The sequence below is a fragment of the Andrena cerasifolii genome, chromosome 7 (assembly GCF_050908995.1).
Source record: "Andrena cerasifolii isolate SP2316 chromosome 7, iyAndCera1_principal, whole genome shotgun sequence".
In the NCBI taxonomy this organism is placed as follows: domain Eukaryota; kingdom Metazoa; phylum Arthropoda; class Insecta; order Hymenoptera; family Andrenidae; genus Andrena; species Andrena cerasifolii.
The window spans coordinates 15,175,735-15,194,405 of record NC_135124.1 but is presented as its reverse complement, the minus strand read 5'-3'; the positions used below and the strand labels follow the sequence as shown (position 1 = coordinate 15,194,405).

Sequence of the window (18,671 nt, the reverse complement as noted above, 5' to 3'; positions counted from 1 at the left end):
ATATCGGGTGCCGATATCGCGGGAACCCGCTGGCGAGGTGACGTGTACGCTGAAACGGAAGGCAGGCGTGTTTATCGCAATATCAACGGGAGACACGTATAAGATATAAGGAGGGCAGCGAACGGAGCTCAGTGTTGTGCTGGATCTTCGTTTCGATCGTACCTATCTCGAGGTGTGATAATATATCCATCGACAAGTGAATTAGAAGCGAGACGATATGCGGTGAGGAAAATATTACGGTTTCCGTCGTTCGTTGCGGCGCTCTGGTTTCCCTATCGCCAGCCGCGGCTACTTAATCTTTCGTGTTATTCCCAGGATCTGGGTGCTGTTTACCATCCTCCTGTTCGTCACGGTGCTGGCGTCCGAGGGGTTCGCGAAGAAGCCTGGCAAGGATGTCGAGTCCAAAGGCGGCCACGAGAAGAAGAAGAGAGACGTGGCGTATTCAAAGTAAGTCCCGCGATTCTGAATTATCCGAGTGCATCGGATAGCTGAATGGGGCGACAGTTGCGCAACTGTTTTGCAGTCGGTCGAGTCTTATCTCAGAGCGTGTCGATGGACTTTGCTTTCGAATCGATTTCCTACTGTAGATAGCAGGGATTAATCGCGCTTGATTTGGACATTTTAGGGAAGGGAAGCTGAAGGAAAGTGAGAGTAAGAAAGTCCAATCGAAGAAGAGGAAGAGCAGCGCGTCCGAGGAGAAGAATGTCGAGGCTCCAGCTGAGGGGGACGTGCAAAGCGAAGAATCTGGGAAGGCGAACAAGTCGAAGAACAAGAAACTGAAGGGCAAGGAGAATGCCGACCCCGAAGGCAAGAACAACAACGCGCTGAAGGACAAGTCGAAGAAGAAGCAATCGAAATATTCGGGGGATGCGCAAGAGGGTTCGCAGAAAAATTCCAAGAAGTCGGGGAAGGACAAGAAGGTGAAGAGGAATGCGAAATTGGAAGAGCAGGGCAACTTGGAGAAGAATAAGAAGTCGAAGCAGAAAGTGGAAGGCAAGACGGCCGAGAAGACCGGAAAAGTGACGAAGGAGAACAAGAAGAAGAAGGTTCAGGAGGAAAAGGAGACTGTGCCCGAAGTGGAGGAGGAACCGGTGGAAGCGGAGGAGGTGAAGAAGCCGCAAACGAAGAAGGACAAGAAGAAGAAGGTTCAGGAGGAAAAGGAGACTGTGCCCGAAGTGGAGGAGGAACCGGTGGAAGCGGAGGAGGCGAAGAAGCCGCAAACGAAGAAGGACAAGAAGAAGGCTGAGAAGAGTCAGCCGCAGAAAGGTAAAAAGAAACGATCGGTCGTGCAGGAGGAAGAGGCAGTAGAAGAGGAAACCGCCGCAGAAGAACAGGAAGCTGAAGTTGCGGAAGATGTTCAAGCGGAGGAGCAAAAGGAAGGAGCAGCATGCTCTCAGCAGTCGGACGAAGTTGACAGCAATGAAGAATTGAGCGAAGAAAGCGCAGAGGGGTGCAACAGCGCGTGATGTTTGAATATTTTTTGAACGTCATGTTTCGTCATTCATGCATCATCGATAGGAAGACATCGAGTTCACGATTTCCCATTTTCGTAATTTTAAGTTCTTTCTGATGAGTCAGGGATGAGATGTGGATTCAAGGATGTAGTAGTCAATCAGAGCATCACGCGTTTTATTAAATCTCATTTATTTAATCTCTATCTACATCGACTCGTAAACACAGACGTAACATTGCTACATTACTTATTTACAAATAATAATTTTCTAACGATTAATCGTCCGGGTTTTTAACATTACCAGCCTTTCGCACCTCTGCGGGGTGTACTGTAAAAAAAGAAGAAGCAACATAAAAAATCCACGAAATGTATATATACTTTGAAAAATAAATGTTTATATAAATCTACGTTCAGATACCTTGGAGACTCTGTTAAGGAGTTTGTGCCTTAAACGTCGCAAGCCAACCGGTCCCAACGTTATTCATCGACGAAGTGTAGGTGACGATAATTCGGCGATTAGTCGATTGAAATGGTGCCGGTTCGTCCTGAATAGAAAAGAATCTCGTGATTAATTCCCATTCACGACAAGAGAAAGAGTTGGGAGAAATTTCAGCGTGGAGGAAAAGCCTTTAAAAATAGAACCTTACGAATTCCCCATATAGAAATGTCGCTCACTTGCTTACTGTTTAAGTTGCACGGCTTCGATTTATTTTTAACATTATATGAAATTACCCCTCTGCAATAAGTGTTGCTTATAATCTGGTCTCCGGTAGACGTCACTTCGAAAATCTTTACGGTGTTGGACTCGCAGTGGTTACTGGCACCAATGTCGAACACAGTGAACTCCAGGGAGATTACCAAGCCATTCGGCACGCTGATATCCCACGAGCAAACCGTATCGTTGCGATATTCGTTCGGGTAAAGGGGTGACGAGAACGATCCGCCATAATTGTACAATCGACCTCCGCAGCCGCGACCTGCGAAATCCCAAACATGAACACCTCATGAACTCGCAACACACCGACACCAAACAGACTATTTTTTCTCGTTTCCCGTACCTTCATCCGTGGTCGTATACGTGATGTCGTAGTAATCGAAGACACTGTGCCACTCGGACCAGGAACGTAAGCTCAGCTTGTTGCCGGTACTGAAAATAGGATTCGGTGTCGCCGTGCCGCACAAAGTTGCCAGAAGCTTGGTGTTGAAGTCACCTTCATAAACCTTAATGAAAGTGTCGATGTAAAGCAGAGAAGTTTGAATGGGAACTGCACAGGGGTAGGGTCGAGACACTTGCCTGCAAGGAGGACTTCGTGCACTCGCTGGGGTCGTAGAGCATGAACCTGTTGAAGTACAAAGAAATGGTGTGATTCTTCGGCGCTGTGATCGTGACCCAGCAATTCTCGATGCTTTCGTGCACGATTTGACCCTGCTCCGCGGTATAATTTCGATCGCAGGACGCGCTGGTATATTCGAGCTTGAAGCCCTTCTTTCCGGCACTATTCCCTTGGAACGTCAACTCGATTTCGGTACTGTAACTGTATGAAAAGAAGGAAATGAGCACTCCGTAGTTGCCATCGAAATTGATGGGGAATCGATATAGCCTACCTGTAGAAATCGTGAGGCAGTTCGTGGCCACAGTACGTGTAAGTCGTCATGAGTGCCGAGCTGTCCTACAGGAGATTCATTGGAAATTATTTAATTGTTTGAAATATTAAGTAGAAAGAATTTCAATCACTAGAATTATAAAATATTCACGATTTAATTACCATGTACTGCATATTCTGATCGCTGCCACCCCAAACGAAGCTCTGACCAAAGCCCTGGTCGATGTACTTCCGGTTCTAGGGGAGAAACATCGTGCGAACATTAGAAAGCTACTTTCTTGAACTTAACTTCTAGGGGCTCGCTGGTTTACCTGTGTATCTGTAATTTGGAGATAGTCCTTGTTGCACCTCTCTGACTCGGCCAAGTCGAAGTCCACGAACTGTATCCTCAGTCTCCCGATGTGGGACGCGTTCGATTGTAATAACCATCGGCACCTCGTGCCCGGTCCGAAAGGGTTGGGGTAATTCGGGGAAGTGAGTACGTGCTTCGTGTTGTTCGTTATTCCGGGAGCAATACCGCATAATCCTGCAACCATAGAAACGTCCCCTTGGGCGAGTGCTGCATATCGAATCGAATGGAGTAATTACTCTGCAGGAATGTCAGTATTTTACCATCCACGGTTTCCAACGTTCCACTGACTCCAGCACCTTCCACTGTGCCGTCGCTGAAGAATCGTATCCACAGTGTGTTCGTAGAAGACATTATAGAGGGTGGTGTTTGCATACCGCAATATCTGCCAAGAAGTTCAGTGAAGGGGCCAGCACCGTCGCGAACCTGACAATAAATGAAGGAAATTAGGCGATTCTTAGATTTTAAATGAAAAACTATTCAAGTAACGGATGAAATAAAAGTTACTTTAACTTTAGATTATGTTAACTTTATTAATAAAATAAATTGATTCGCACGAATGTTTTGAGCCCAGAGATAGCGAGAATAAGGAATGGATATGGAAGGCGGAGTTAATATTGGAATGATTGATTTATTAAGATAAGGACTTACCTCTAGATAATCACCGGTACACTTATCATCGCTGCCTGTCTTATTAGTAGCATTCCTAATGTCCATGCTGTTGATAGTGAACTTGATGTTCTTCCCTGGCGATCCCAGTACGGTCCAGTGGCAGTCCTCCAGGCTGTCGTAAGTGGAGCCTATCTGTGTCCTGAATGGTTGAGGCATGGCTGAGGACAATTTAATGTCGCCCCCGCAACCTGCCTCGACGCTCTTTACGAACAGTACCTACGATATTTTTGAACGCTTGAGAATAATCAATGCACGATACAATTCTGTCAATTTCGTGCTTCGACTTTGACCACGGGTTTCACCTTCGCTTTAAAGCCGTCATAGTGGCGACTGTCGTCCGCGTGAAAGTGAAGCACCATGGAATTGTTCCGGGACTTGAAGACAGGCAAGTGCTCCGTCAGGTTTCCACACAACATGGCCAGCCTATTTTCATCTTGGATGCTTCCACCATCGTAAACCTCGACGTTATCGAACATGCAGCTGTAAACAAACACACGATGCGTGTAATTGTTGAATATCGCTCGGTTTCGGATTCGTTCTAGTCGGCAACGCTGATCCGGTTACCTGGAGCTGTACTCCAGTACGAAATAGTCGAAACGAATGACGACGGTTTTATCCGAAGGTGCTCGGAGGATCCAAGTGCAGGTCATGCCTCCGAAATACTTGTCTTCGCTCATCGGTGGCTGGATCTCTCCGGGGGATGTAATCGTTCCACCGCAGTCTATCGAACAGGGAACAAGTTTAGAAACGAACTGTTCACTTTCTATGGTGACAATTAGAAGGGACGTACTGGTAAGATGGTATTTGAACACGAAGCCGCTTCGCTGGATGTACTTGTCGGTTTTGAAGATTATCTCCACCTTGCTCAATGACTTCAGCATGGGCGGCTTGTTTTCACCGCAATACGTGTTCTCTTCTGTTCCGTATATGTTTCCCGCCACGATCGTTAGGTTGTCGAAGCTGCAGTCTCTGCGACCTGAGAACACCGTAAACGCACCGATCACATTCTTTTCCCCCATCACTAACACCGCGACCGAACGGTGAAAGTTCTCCCTTACTTCGTTCAAGCTGGAACGTCATGAACTCAACGATAATGTCCTGCTCGGGGGCGATTATGGTGTAGTTGCAGAATAAGTTGGCTCGATACAGATTCGGGTACGACGGTGACTGTATGACCTTCTGGTTTTTGGTTGCCTCGAAGATGCCGCCACAGTTCTCGTTCCACAGGGCCTTGAAACCCTCCGCCTGGATCGCCTCGTTAGAGCGGAAGATTACCTTCATGCGATTGCTGGTCGAATTAAACGGTTTCGGCGTAATCCTACCGCAGACCTTGCCGAGACTCTGCCACCTATAACCTTCCGTTTCGTTCATCCAATCGAACACCTATTTCGAAACATCACTCTCAGCTTCAAGATGACTTTACACCCCCACTTCGAACGCGCTGCGTAAATATCACTACAACGAAAGCTTATGGCCGTACCTGCACGTAATCGTTCTTACACTCCGCGCTAGTTTCCAAGTTGAAACGATCAACGAAGATCAGCCCCACGTGAAAACCGTTGTCCGCAGTTATTTCCCAGGAGCATTCCGAGTTGTTGGGATACATGCCGGGGAACCTGTTAATGCCAGCGAATTACTTTCAATTCTACAAATGTCTACCCTGTATGATTTATATAGCCTCTTTTTCTGGCAATTTCAATTACTGGGGCGAGGAGATCTCCCTGCTGTTTCCGCGCAGAGCGCCCCCGCAGCCGTGGTTCGCAGGCTCTATGACGAACTCGAAATCGTTCGGATCTTCGGCGAAGTACTCGACCCATAGTACATTCGAGAAGGTGGTGATGTTGGAGGGCTTCGAGCTTTCACAAAATTTGTGTAACTGCAGCTGCATTAGACTGCCACGTCTAAAGAAAATGAGAAACTTTACTGCACACCTTTTGCTCCTCCTGTTACGACAAACGCCTCGTGCACCGATGGAAAACGTAAAAGGTATTAGGAAAAAATAGGTGAGCAAGTACTTGATGGTGATGTAGTTCCTGTCGCAGCTGCTCATATTCATCTTGGTGAAGTACAATGTTATCTCCTCAGTGTCTGGGTAATTGATACGCCAGATGCAGTTCATCGGGTAGGATATGTTCTTCGGCGCACTTATGACGTGCGACAATCCTTCGAGGATACCTCCGCAGGGTTGCCATTGGTACTCGATTTTGAAGTTCATCAATTTCCCGTATGTGCCGTTCACAACCTGCGAATGTTCAATAGCGATGGAACATCGTTCATCCCGATCGCCTGCAATCACTTACCGTTAATTCGTTGACGGGTTTCGAACTCCTCAGGTACGTCGGCTCCGTGAAGTTTCCGCAGAGCGGTGTAGTGTCTACGAATTAAAATACCCCGTATAAGCATCGCTGATTGGCGTCTAAGAGACTTGTGTGCCATACCCTTACCTGTCAGGGAAATGTATTGGTAACTGTAGCAGAACCTGGAGAAAGAGTACTTCGCTGTTCCACCCACGTTACCAATCACCCTTATCGACAACGTCACTCCGGTGCTGTTCTCATTGTTCGTCATACTTTCGGGCGCTTCCATGCTCCACGAGCAGAAGTAGGACGACTCGTTGAAAGGTCGGGCTGTTGGTGCCGACAGGTTACCCCTAACTTCCCTTATGATCCCTCCGCAAGCTAGAATATTCAAAACGATCAGGAAACTGCGATTCAGGCTTTCTAGTATTATATCCTGTGTCTATATCAGAAGATTGTAGGAACGTACGAGCTGGTGCAACAGCGCTGTAGCGCAGTTTGAAGCCATGGAACCCAGGTGCCGACGAGTAGCCGATCATCATGGTGTTACTGGAGCTTCTAACTTGCTGTATGGTGTCGTTGTGCCGTATCAGTTTTATTCTCGATTTGAAACGGAAATCGTTATAGAACTGAATGAAAAAGAAAGTTAGCGGAGGGCGCAGATAGCCGGGAAAGAAGGTAACATTTAGGAAGATCGAGTTTCACCAACCGATAGAGAGTAGCTCAATCGCGTGGGTTCCGCGTAGGATGCGATATCCAAGTCTAATATATCCACGACCACCTGGAAGCCCCTGGGCAATTTGATTCTCCAATCGCAATATCTACAAGATTACACGTGTGTAGAGCATGATATATTATGCCTAATCATATGATATATGGTCATTAACGCGAGTTCGTCTACCTAGCACGTGTCGCGATGTTCGGATATCCGTTTGACTTGATTGTACCGTACAACGCAGTCAGTTCACCTCCACAAACTGCAACAGACACGTTCATTTATCTATAAGCCCCTCCCTCGAGAGGAAATCAAATTTCCATCTAGGAATTCGCAGCTTCACCTTCTATGCTAGACGTGTAGTTCAAACTGAATCCCCTGTAGGTGGTGTAGTCGAAGTTGTCGCTCTTGAACGTCACTACAGCCTCATTGGACAATGTCTCGATGATTTCGGGTTTCATTAGCCCACAGTAGACCCCAATATCGATACCTGTAGGGCGAAATACAGTTTTAGAAGCTGAGATGCTCACTTGCACGAGTATGAGACCGTGTCTTGGTTTACGTGTGTCGTTCTCTGGAGTCTTCTCGCTGATTTGCACATGATCTGTGTTCCTGCAGACCCTGAAGCCAGGCAGGTGTATGTCGCGGAACTCGATCTTCAACGTGTGATCCGTCGGCGCAATTATCCACCAGACGCAGGTCTGATTCTTCGGGTAAAAGAACGGGTAATTTGGCGAACTTATAACTCCGCTGTAGCCTCTTAGGATTCCACCGCAGACTTCTGTGAACGAGACAAGACACTTCTAGTTATCCGCAGGCAATCGGGGGCGAAGTCTTTTGAAATCTTATCGAAACGAACCTCCGACAGTCAGCTTAGCTTTGAAGCCATTTTGCGGCTCGGAAAGGTCTGTGTAGAAGTTGACGTACATCATGCTCCCAGTACTCGCCATGCTGCTGGGTGCGACGTCCCTGCAGAATCTTCCCAGCAGCTTCGAGCTGGACGTTCCGCCGTCCCTTACTTCCACATATTCCCTTTCGCAACTGAAATTCATATTACCCTTTTACCGATCACGCAACTATCAACTGGAAAATATCAATCGAGGGCTCGCAAGGTACCGACTTGACAGAGGAACTCAGGTCGAATCTCTCGACGAAGTGGATGGATATCCTCTCCTTGCTCGCGGCCATTATTTTCCACGTGCACTCGGTGAAAGGTGGTGGTATGTTCGGATAATTTGGCGAGCTTATCTCCAGTTCCTTGCCTGTCAGCACGTAGTCGCCCCCGCACTTCATGCTCACCTCCCTGAAATGAATTTAGCAGAAACTTCATTCGACCCGCTGGTCCCATAGAAATACGCGACGCGCTGGAACCCGCCGTCACCTGTATTCCAATTTTATATCGATGCTGGGTTTAACACCAGACAGCTTCACGTAAAGACGATTTCCAGTGGTTTTTAAGGGCGCGGGCAGCTCTTGCCCGCAGTACTTTCCATTGCCGAGTAAAGGAGATTCCACGTCACCACCATTCTTCAGCTATAAGAGATTTCCACGTGGGATCAAGTGGTTGTCGCAAATTGCTCTGGTAAAATAGTTACTCCATGACGAGGTTTACCATCAAGTAGTTCTTAGTGCACGTTCCAAGCGGACCCTGCTGTATCGATAGTTGCAAGAACGTCACCTCTATCGTTCGTCCAGGCTTTACCTCGATGGTCCATTCGCAAGAATACTGCCAGGAGGGTACAGCTCTGATCGTGGTCGAGTTGTTGATCTCGATCACACCGTTCGGACCTCCCAGCTTACCGCCGCAATCTATATTGACAGGGAATGGTCAATGGACAAATTTTCCATCGATCTTATTCTCTACTATGTACGAAACGCATTCGTGGCGACTGTTGTCGAAGGCAAACTGTTACCTCGAAAGACATAAGCGCTGAAGCCGGTCTTGTTCAGATAGCTGTCCGTTTCGAACTTCACCGTCATCACGTTGCTAGCCTTCACCCAAGTCGACGTGCTGTTCGCTAAACACAGCTTCTCCAGCAGTTTGGCGTTGTTGGTGGACTGGAGAGCGTTGCCATCGTAGACGGTAAGAGAATCCGCGAAGCAGCCAGTGGTCTCTTCCAAATCCATGACGAGTATTCGCAGGACCAGGTGAGTTCCTGGCGTGGAGGTGAAAACCCAGGTGCACTTAAGATTGTCCCCGTAACCGTGTGGCCAGCCAGGTGAAGTGAAGTCGTGCGTGTACTGGCGACCGCTCGTCAGGCTCACTTCTTCAACGCAGTCCGACACTGGGACATTTGAAAGTTCGACGTATGAAGAATTTCACGCTTCGTGGGAACGTGGAGAATAATTACACCCAACAGCAGAACCTACATTTCTCGTCGACATCAATGCCCCCCACGTCCCTGGGTACTTGAAGCCACGTGAGGTCGAACCAGCTACCCTGTCGGAGGATCTCATTCGCGAATTCGATGTAAGCCACGTTGCCGGTGGTTGTAACGGGCTCAGGATTATCCAGGTTGCAGGCCTCTAGTAAACGCGGACCCTCGTTGTTGTAACCATCGTATATCTAATGAAAATGGCGCGGGGATTAATTGATCGTAGCTTCGATATCAACGGACAGGCATAGATCTTAATTGTTCCGCTTAAAGCGCGATACGCTGAATCGAATCGATAGCGTTACTCACACTCAAGCTGGAGAAACACACTGGGCTGGAATTCTCTACAAACATGTCCGTAATATCGATTCGAATCAGCCATCGGAAGTCCACGGTGATACGCCACGAGGTGGTGTCCCTTCGCCTGTAGGGCAGTGGATAAAGGGGGGAAGTGATTCGCCCGGTGGGCCCGGTAAGCTCGTTCCCACCCTCGAAGGTGTACTGGCCGACGAAGCCTTTCGCCACCCCGTGACCGTCGCTCTTGAACTTGATCCACAATTTCGACGAGGATCTGACGGGCTCGACGCTGGTCCCGCAAGAGACGCTGATCAATTTCCCGATCCCGCTGTCCTCGCGTATCTCCAGGTAATCGAGATCGCAGTTATCGCTCTGCTGGATGTCGAACTCGGAGAATGTCAGCCGCAGCTTGTTCCCCGGCGAGTTGTTCAATATCCAAACGCACTCGGCGTTTAACGGGTAACTGTTCGGGTAGCCCGGGGAGGCGATCTTCCCCTGATACGACGTGTAGGTCCCTCCGCACGCTGAAACACAGCCCATCGTTTTCAGAGGAGCAGCCTTCGGAGGGGGGCCGAACATTTAGATAGTGTCTGGCGCGAATGGTTTATCAAGTTGCCAGGAATATGTGGAGCATTGAGGTGCTCGTCAGATTGCCGCAAATGGAGGACGATAAAAAGGAACGAGTGGGTCGTTTACCTGAATTTAGGACGGAATATGTGATGGCGAAGTGCCCTTGGAAGTCCCACTGTGCGTACAAATGCACCGTGAGTGCATTTCCGGTACTCGTTACCGGCAGCGGTACAACGTTATCGCACCATTTCCCAAGAGAGGGGCCATCCAAGCTCTGCCCTTCGTGCACCTCTAAATAGCTCCAACTGCAGTCATCTTCGTCGAAACTGTTATACTCGTCAACGTTCACTTCCATGTGAGTGAAAGTCGCGGTAATGTGATCCGCTGTAACGACAGAGAGGGAATATACGTCGATCAATATCTCGCAGTCCTTGTTGCTCCTTTTAACGAGCCTTCTCAGCCGAAATCTTCCTGATTAGCTTAGCCTGTATTATCAGTCGACACTGTCAGACGTCGAGATAGCCGTGGGGACACCTACCTGGATCCTCCGCGATCAATATCCACGTGCAGTTCACATCGTCGTCCATCGAGTCCGAAGTGTAGCTCGTGACTGGGGTCACGTACCCTTGATCCTTCACGATTATACGAGCGCCACAGCTTTTATAGTACCTTGCCTTGAATCCTTTCGCTGACAGTATACCGTCGGTCCTCATCACGATCAGCATCTGGTTGCCGGTGGAAAGGTAGGAAGGTGGCAACACGTTTCCACAACGTGTCGCTATCAATGGCGAGTCCGTCGTTGGTCCATCGTATATCTGTGGAATCGTTCAATTTAAGGCTGCGCCCGATTTCGATGTAAAGCTTTGCACTTACGAGGACACGATCGTCGGTGCAATTTTCGGTGTTCTCCACGTCGAAGTCCAAGAAGGTGATGTTCACGACGAAGTTCTTGTCCACCTGCAGCAGCCACTCGCAGGCCTGCTTGTGCGGATAATTCTGAGGATAGTTGGGCGAATGGATGATCCCGCTGTCGGACGTGAATAGACCGCCGCAAGTGATAGGGACGCTTCTGTAGCTGATGTTGAAGCCGCGCGCCGCGTACGATAAGTCCGAATGGAATTTCAGGAACATCTTGTTCCCGAAGCTGGTGTACACCACTGGCCTCTCCGAGTAGCAAATGTCCACCAATTTCAACGCGTCCTCGTCCTCGCCGTTGAAGATTTGTAGCTTGTCGAAGTAGCAGCCCTTCTGCTTCTCCGTATTGATCTGAAAACAGAATTGCCAGTCTCTCTCACGGAGCAAATTAATCTCGTACGATTAATTGGTAACAGGTTGGCACGCGAAACATCCCTCTCTTCGGAATTACTAACGTCGTGAATGGTCAGCTCGATGCTGTGCGTGTAATCGATCTCGATCAGCCATTCGCACTCGATGTCCGTTGGATACGCGGACGGATATCCGGGCGACGTGAACGAGTCGAAGGGCCTCGTCAGGTGGCCGCCGCAACCGTCGACCAGCCACTCCAACCGGAAGCCAGTGGAAGCGACCATAGTGTCCGTGACGAATTTCACGAACACTTGGTGCTGCGAGGAATGAATCTTGGGCGGAAGCGTGTCAGAGCTGCAAAGCCTCGCGAGCTCCGTGTTCGAAGCGTCGTCCTCGCCCTCCTTCACCTCCAGGTAATCGTACACGCATCTGTTTTGCGAGTTGGTCCCCTCCATATCGAAGTGCGAGAACGTCAAGTTGATCTTGTTACCGAGGGGCGCTTCGATTTTCCAGCTGCAGTTCAGATTGTGCTCGTACTTATTAGGGAAATTCGGCGACTCGAGCACCCCGTAGAAACCGTGGAGAGTGTTCTGGCATACTGCGAAAAGAGAATTGTAGCTCTCGAGTCGGGATCTATAGTCGGAGATGAAGTTCTAACGTTGTTGCATGCCCCGATAGGAAGTGTGCTCGGTTGGGTGAGTTGATGGCGCACCGGTAGCACGATGCAAATGGGTCAATATCGGATTCATTTGAGGGCCAAAGTTTAATGTAGCCCCGCTAGGGAAATCGACTCACGTGTTTCATACTTGAGATGGAAGCCGCGCCCGGAATTCGTAAAGTCGCTGCGGAACTGAACAGTCACCATATTAGCCTTCGCCTCGATGACTTTAGGGTAAGGGCTGCTGCAGTATCTGTTTCTGTTCCTGCGATGGATCCCCTCGGATATCTCGATGTAGTCGAACCTGCACGTGGAGTGTTGCTCGAGATCGAGGTCGACTATTAGCAATCGTATCAAGCTACCCTCCGCTACCGTGATCTTCCAATAACAGTCCGATTGATGCATGTACGGCTGCGGGTAATTCGGCGACATTATATCGCCATTAACACCGTTCAGAATTCCGCCGCAGCCTAAAGGAGATTAATCTCTTAAACGGATTCTACTTAGCGCGTACTAATTGTAAATACACTTCAACGCTACCTGACGTCGTGCTGTCCCAATCTATGTCGAACCCAGTATACGATCTCGTGTGATCAGAGACGAACTTCACGTAGAGCATATTGGTCTCGCTTATAATTTCAGTAGGGATTTCCGTTCCGCAGAACTTGCCGATCAAGGGGGATATCTCGTAGCCACCGTTTCTGCGTAGAAAGCAGATAATCAAGTCATTCGCGATTTCTCTGAAAGAATCGGCCAGGTTTGCGTCCTTATATTACCTAATCTCCAAGTAGTCGAATGTGCAAGAATGGTGGGACTCCATTTCGAAATGCTTCACGTTGAGGACGACCCTCTGTCTATTGGGCGCCTCGATCACCCACACGCACTCCCTTCTACCTGGGTAACGAGCTGGATAACCAGGCGACCTGATAACTCCGTTTAATTTCACGAAATGGCCACCGCACACCTTCGAGGCGTCGATGAACAGATAGGAAGCGATGAATCCAGCACGGACTATCGACGAGTCCGTGTGGAAAGCGATGGACATCGTACGCCCTTCTGTCATTAATATCGGCGGAAGCTTCGTGCCGCAGAAGCTGCAAGTTTCGCGTGAACCAATTCAAGGTGCATCAGATATTTCCAATCGGTTGAGTATGTTGTAAAGCAAACGTTTCGCACGTACCTGCCTAGCAGGTCCGAACTGGACGACGTGTAGTTCTCGTAGACTTTGAGCTGGTCGTGGCGACAATTAGTGCTATGCTCCAAGTCGAACGTCATGAAGGCGAGTTGCACCACGTATCCTGGTTGCGCCTGTATCGTCCACAGACAGTTCAGGTCGTTGTCGTAGGTTCCATCTACGCTGGGAGATTGAATCGTCCCAGTGGGCGTCTTGTACAGGCCACCGCACTCTGAAACGAAGGCAAATCACCCTTATTTCCTTAGCTTAAAGCTGCACAAGTGTTCCCGTCAATATTCTTACATCCGCCGTGATCTAAATCTCGTAACAAGGTAGTACGCACTGTTCTGCATCGTCGTGTAGTTCGCCTTGAAGCCCCTGCCCTGGAAGGACATGTCTGACGTGAATTTCAGGAACATGTAATTGTAGGTCGAGTAGAATGGCTCTATGGGCATGAAGGAGACGTCGCCGCAAAGTGTCGCGAGTTTGGTTGCATTCTCGCTGTCCCCGTCGAAGATCTCTAGGTGGTCGAAGAAGCAATTAGATATGTCCAGTCCCTCGATATCCATGTCCATCATGTTCAACACGATCCTTTTTCCTACAGGTTGCGCTATCTCGTATATGCACGTTCTGTAGTTCTGGTACAGGTTCGGGTACATCGGCGAATGGAAAATAGCCGAATCCTCGGTGAATGTACCACCACAGAGAATGTTGTAACGGAGGGTGAAACCGTCCAACTGGACTGTGAAGTCGGTCTTGAAGATCACCAGCAACACGTTCGTATTCGATTTGATCGTGGGTGGGATCGTTGAGCCGCAGTACCTTCCCAGCAGTGGGGAGTCCATGGTACCGCCGTCGTAAATCTGTGGAAAAGCACAGCGTTCGGATACAGATTTCGCATGGGATTAGAGGGTGATATGTTTATCAGTCGGCGAGCCAGGCATAGGAAGTACCGCGACGAAATCGCGTCGACAGTTAGAAGCTTCCTCGAGCTCGAACTGCGACCAGCTTATCTGTATCCGTTCCCCTATGGGCATTTGTATCCTCCATTCGCACTCCATGTTTGGGCGATACGAAGTCGACTGCATCGGTGGCCTGATTGTACCAGAAGAAGCGGTGAACACTCCGCTGCAGCCCGGTGTCCCTGGAGGAACAATTCCTTGCTCAAGACTGTTCCTTTCCACGCAATTAAGTGACCGGAGACGCTTACCCTCGATCACAGAATAGTGAATATTGAAGCCAGCATCCTGGCCAGCGCTGTCGGAATGGAAATGGAGCACCGCTCCTGAGCCTGGGACGATGAGAGGTGCTGGGCGTGTGTGATTGCAGTAGAGGCCCAATCTTTCGTGGTCTTCGCCAGTGATCTGCAGAAAATTGTGATAAATACCCATCAGTTTCCTGGGACAAGTCCCTTAAGGGGAGGTTCCGGTCTAAAAATCGATTTTTTTTATTTCATTTTTCGAATGTTCGACCTTTTAGGAATACGTGTTTAAAAGGATTTGTGGAAATTCGTAAAATTCCTGCAGTTATAGACATTTGAGTAGCGGCAAATGCATGCGTAACAACCGGCCACTCGGCGCTCAAGTAAAACTTTAAATGCGTTTTTCTCGAAATCACGTTTTCCGAAGCGATGCACGCTGTAATTTGAGTAAAACTCTATAGATTTTTATACAGTTTTGCACAGATGTTCTTAAATGTATTCTCTACCGTCCAACCGTGAATTTTTTCGATTGGTAGAAAATTAACAAAATAGCTACACTTTGAAGCTAAAAGCTCATTTTCGTGTGTAAGAAAATGGACTTTATTTACGCATAAGTCAGGTAAAAATTAAAATACAAACAAAATTGACGGTCGGACGCTAGAGAATACATTTAAGAACATCTGTGTAAAATTGTATAAAAATCCACAGAGTTTTATTCAAATTACAGCGTTTTTGTCACTTAGAAATAAATTCCCGAAGATGCGATATTTCTTGACCTGGCGAACTCCTGGTGGTTTAACCCCTTAAACCTTATCTACGATAAATATCGCAAGTTTCATTGGACTGGTATTGAACTTCCCGGGACGATTACCTCGAGGTAGTCGCTCTCGCACGTGGGATGCTCCTCGATCATCAGCTGGCCAAAGTGGAACTGTATTCTTTTCGTGCGTCGAACCGTGATCGTCCAATAGCAATCTCTGTTGGGTGGATATCGCCCGGGCGATCCGGGGGAGCTGATCGTGCCGTAATCGTCCGTCAGGGTACCTCCGCAGATGGGTTCCACGCTTTCCCACTGGAAAGCGAACCCGTCGTGGGATATGCTGCTATCCGAATGGAACCACAAGTACAGAGCATTATGTGAGGATACGATGCTTCCGTTCTGGGGCAGAGTGTTGCCACAGAATCTGCCTAGCATTTGGCTACCAGCGTTCCTGCCATCGTGTATCTGAAACGTAGCGAATCGTGTGAGCTTTCGTTTAATATTCAAAGGACACCGTGCCCCTTATTTGCTCTCGTACCTGCAGGAAATCGTATTTACAATCGGTCGACTGTTCGAGATTGAAACGAGTGAAGTTGACGTGCAAGACGAGCGAGCTGTTTGTAATCAGAAGCCACGCGCAGGAGAGCCCGTGTTGATAGACGTTCCCGCCGATGGGGAACTCGAGATGTCCCACGGCATTTCGGGACACACCGCCGCAAACTTGTCGGGGTGTCTCACATCTGCTACCGGTGAACGTCGGCCGGCAATCGCAAGTCGCGGCTCCGTTTGAGACCACACAGAAACCGTTGTTCCTGCACGGATTCGGATAGCACGGATCGATCGGAACGTTGCACGTAGGCCCTAGAACAATTTCCGACACGCGCGTAGCGGGGTTGTGCGAAGAGAAATTATATCGGAAGTCACGATAGTGAATCGTTGCGTCCAGCAGGACCTCTACCTGTGTATCCTGGAAAGCATTCGCAAGTGTAGCCCTGCGTGGTTGTTCCGGGGACACAGGTACCCTGGACACAGGGATTGCGGGTGCAAGGAGAGCTAACGGACACATCGGTGATCCGCTGACAACCATTTGGACCAATTCCATTGCCCGTGAAGCCAGCTGGGCAACGGCACAGCGTGTAGGCGCTCGTAAGTGCCGCATTCTCGATGCAGGTCGCCATCGTGTGGCAACCGCCGTTGTTGATCGCGCAACTGCCAACATAGCTGCAGGTAACGCCGTCACCGCTGTACCCCGTGGGACAGGACCCGCAGGTTCTCGAACCCTGTTCATCATTCGCGTGTAATGCAATCGAAAAGTTCATCACTTGGCAGCGGAGTGTGAATCGGTTACCATGGTGTTGATACAGGAGACTTTGGGCGATGTGCTGCAGCCTCCATTGTCCATCAGACACTCGTCGATGTCCTTGCAATAGTGGCCATTCCCGACGTAACCAGCGGGGCACGAGTCACAGAAGAACGTGCCAGGGGCATTGCGACAGTCGACCCAGGGGTTCACGGAGCAGGGTCGTTGGCTTCCCCGGCACTCGTTCACGTCTTTCACGCAGGCTGGATTGCTGCCATCGGCCTCCCAACCCTGGGGGAATAGGGACTCTTAGTTAGAAACGGGGATTGATCGAAAGGGGCAGTTGCTGCCGTTCATTGCCGCGTACCTGGTTGCAAAGGCAGGTATAACCGAGAGGTGAGCTGGCTTTGTTTATGCAGATCCCGTGACCGCACAGCTCGTCGGAGTTCTGGGCGCTGCAGGCAAGAGATTTGGTCATGCAGTGGAGGCCGTGCCAGCCTGGAGCACAGTCGCACCTATAAAGCACGGAACGAAGTCAGTAAAAGTAGTGTATCAGTGGTAACGCTTCGCGAAACAGGGAGGAACCTGTATGATCCTGGAAGGTTGATACACGTGGCCCCGTTTTGGCATCCAAGATCCGTCCCTAACAATCGCACGCACTCGTTCACGTCAGCCATACAATTCGGACCCTGCAATTATAGAGCGCGATCGAAACGGCCATAAAAGATTGCTATCGCGTCCCAGATGTCATTATTCACCTCCCAGTTGGACGGACAATGGCACTGGTACCCTTCGTAAAGGTCCTGACACGTGCCACCGTTTTGGCAAGGATTGCTGCTGCACTCGTTCTCTTTCAACTTCTTCTCCATCGATCTCACTTTGTCCTCCAGCCGTCGTATCTAAGAAAAATGTCATAAATATCCGTGAATCCCGTCACGGGGGATTGCAGGGACTTCTTTATCATTATTTCCATACGTACTCGTTGGGCGAACAGTCGTAGCTTCGTGTTAACAGCCGTGGAGGACTGAAAATAGTAAAACACTCAATATTTTGGCAATCCCTTTAAATGATTCATTAGGCACACAATTTCTTTCGAGGTTTACTTGATTCTGCACTGCCATCCCGGGTTGAGAAGTGCTGTCGTCCCCAATTCCTCTCAACATAGCCATTCTCTTCTCCAAACCTTCAGGTCCCTCGACGACCTGCGTGAGCCGTTGCAAATTCGACTCCACCTCGGCCAGATATCCCGTTTTCCATCTTTCGATCAAGCGCGTGGCGTTTTGTGCCTAAAACGGGGTCGATTATTCCACTTCGATCCTTTAGCGTTGCACATTCGTGCGCTTGAAAATTTTATCCCATACCGCGGACGCGACATGAAGCAAATTAATCTCGTTGACGTTCACGTAGCCGTCTCCCAGAATCTTCAGGGTGATGTTCCTGTCCCTCGCGGCGGAAATGAAGAGGTTTCCGTCTCGGGACTCCAGCACGGGCCTGCGAGTTAATGTATATTCAAGTTACTTTATAAAACATTTCGAACTTTCCTTCGTTTTTTTTTGCGTCGTAAGATGGGATCAACGGAAATGGCGTTCCCTCCAAAGTGTCGCACCTTTCGTCCATCCATGCGACGCAGAATCCCAGGTAAATCAGTAACAACCATTGTGATCTCGCAGCCATCGCAACGGCAGTTTGAAAACTCAAAGAGCTTTATTGTAACATCTCTTGTTGAAGAAGCTGCAGGGGAACCTTTCGTGCACAGTGTTCGTCGTGGACTACATCAAATGATCAGAAACGCAGCGTATCTCCGTTTGAAAGTGGGCGTATTTGGGGACTTATCGAGGTACACCCAATATCAATTACACCCGTTACGTCGCACGCAACACGGCGCCTTTAATAATAATATCGTTGGTTTCATTTTGATTTAAACGTAGAACAATTTTCCCTTTATCTGCGCCTTTCCATCCACTCTTCTTTTCCCGGGGG

General features: G+C 49.0%; 2 protein-coding genes across 2 annotated transcripts; one reads left to right on the top strand and one right to left on the bottom strand.

Annotated features, from left to right (window-relative positions):
- The first annotated feature begins 57 nt into the window (after nucleotides 1-57).
- On the top strand, nucleotides 58-1,858 carry LOC143371424 (uncharacterized). The gene is made up of 3 exons (XM_076816580.1): nucleotides 58-222; nucleotides 316-447; nucleotides 626-1,858. Exons 1-3 carry the CDS (start codon nucleotides 218-220, stop codon nucleotides 1,464-1,466), a joined length of 978 nt encoding a protein of 325 aa, XP_076672695.1. The 5' UTR covers nucleotides 58-217; the 3' UTR covers nucleotides 1,467-1,858.
- Cubn (Cubilin) lies at nucleotides 1,498-18,452 on the bottom strand. The gene is made up of 53 exons (XM_076816571.1): nucleotides 18,298-18,452; nucleotides 18,053-18,182; nucleotides 17,795-17,977; nucleotides 17,671-17,715; nucleotides 17,450-17,590; nucleotides 17,277-17,380; nucleotides 17,059-17,206; nucleotides 16,740-16,982; nucleotides 16,350-16,671; nucleotides 15,930-16,252; nucleotides 15,503-15,856; nucleotides 14,641-14,794; nucleotides 14,384-14,574; nucleotides 13,774-14,293; nucleotides 13,437-13,662; nucleotides 13,033-13,350; nucleotides 12,797-12,957; nucleotides 12,394-12,726; nucleotides 11,703-12,196; nucleotides 11,206-11,598; nucleotides 10,871-11,147; nucleotides 10,459-10,716; nucleotides 9,775-10,286; nucleotides 9,461-9,656; nucleotides 9,004-9,375; nucleotides 8,703-8,899; nucleotides 8,472-8,623; nucleotides 8,211-8,393; nucleotides 7,950-8,131; nucleotides 7,653-7,871; nucleotides 7,434-7,580; nucleotides 7,277-7,352; nucleotides 7,085-7,196; nucleotides 6,845-7,004; nucleotides 6,523-6,756; nucleotides 6,379-6,452; nucleotides 6,094-6,320; nucleotides 5,782-5,979; nucleotides 5,559-5,694; nucleotides 5,137-5,461; nucleotides 4,869-5,054; nucleotides 4,643-4,799; nucleotides 4,381-4,558; nucleotides 4,058-4,294; nucleotides 3,670-3,832; nucleotides 3,369-3,583; nucleotides 3,220-3,294; nucleotides 3,059-3,123; nucleotides 2,748-2,988; nucleotides 2,512-2,674; nucleotides 2,186-2,430; nucleotides 1,872-1,998; nucleotides 1,498-1,781 (listed from the first exon to the last, which is right to left on the bottom strand). Exons 1-52 carry the CDS (start codon nucleotides 18,363-18,365, stop codon nucleotides 1,885-1,887), a joined length of 11,127 nt encoding a protein of 3,708 aa, XP_076672686.1. The 5' UTR covers nucleotides 18,366-18,452; the 3' UTR covers nucleotides 1,498-1,781; nucleotides 1,872-1,884.
- Between the last annotated feature and the right edge of the window lie 219 nt (nucleotides 18,453-18,671).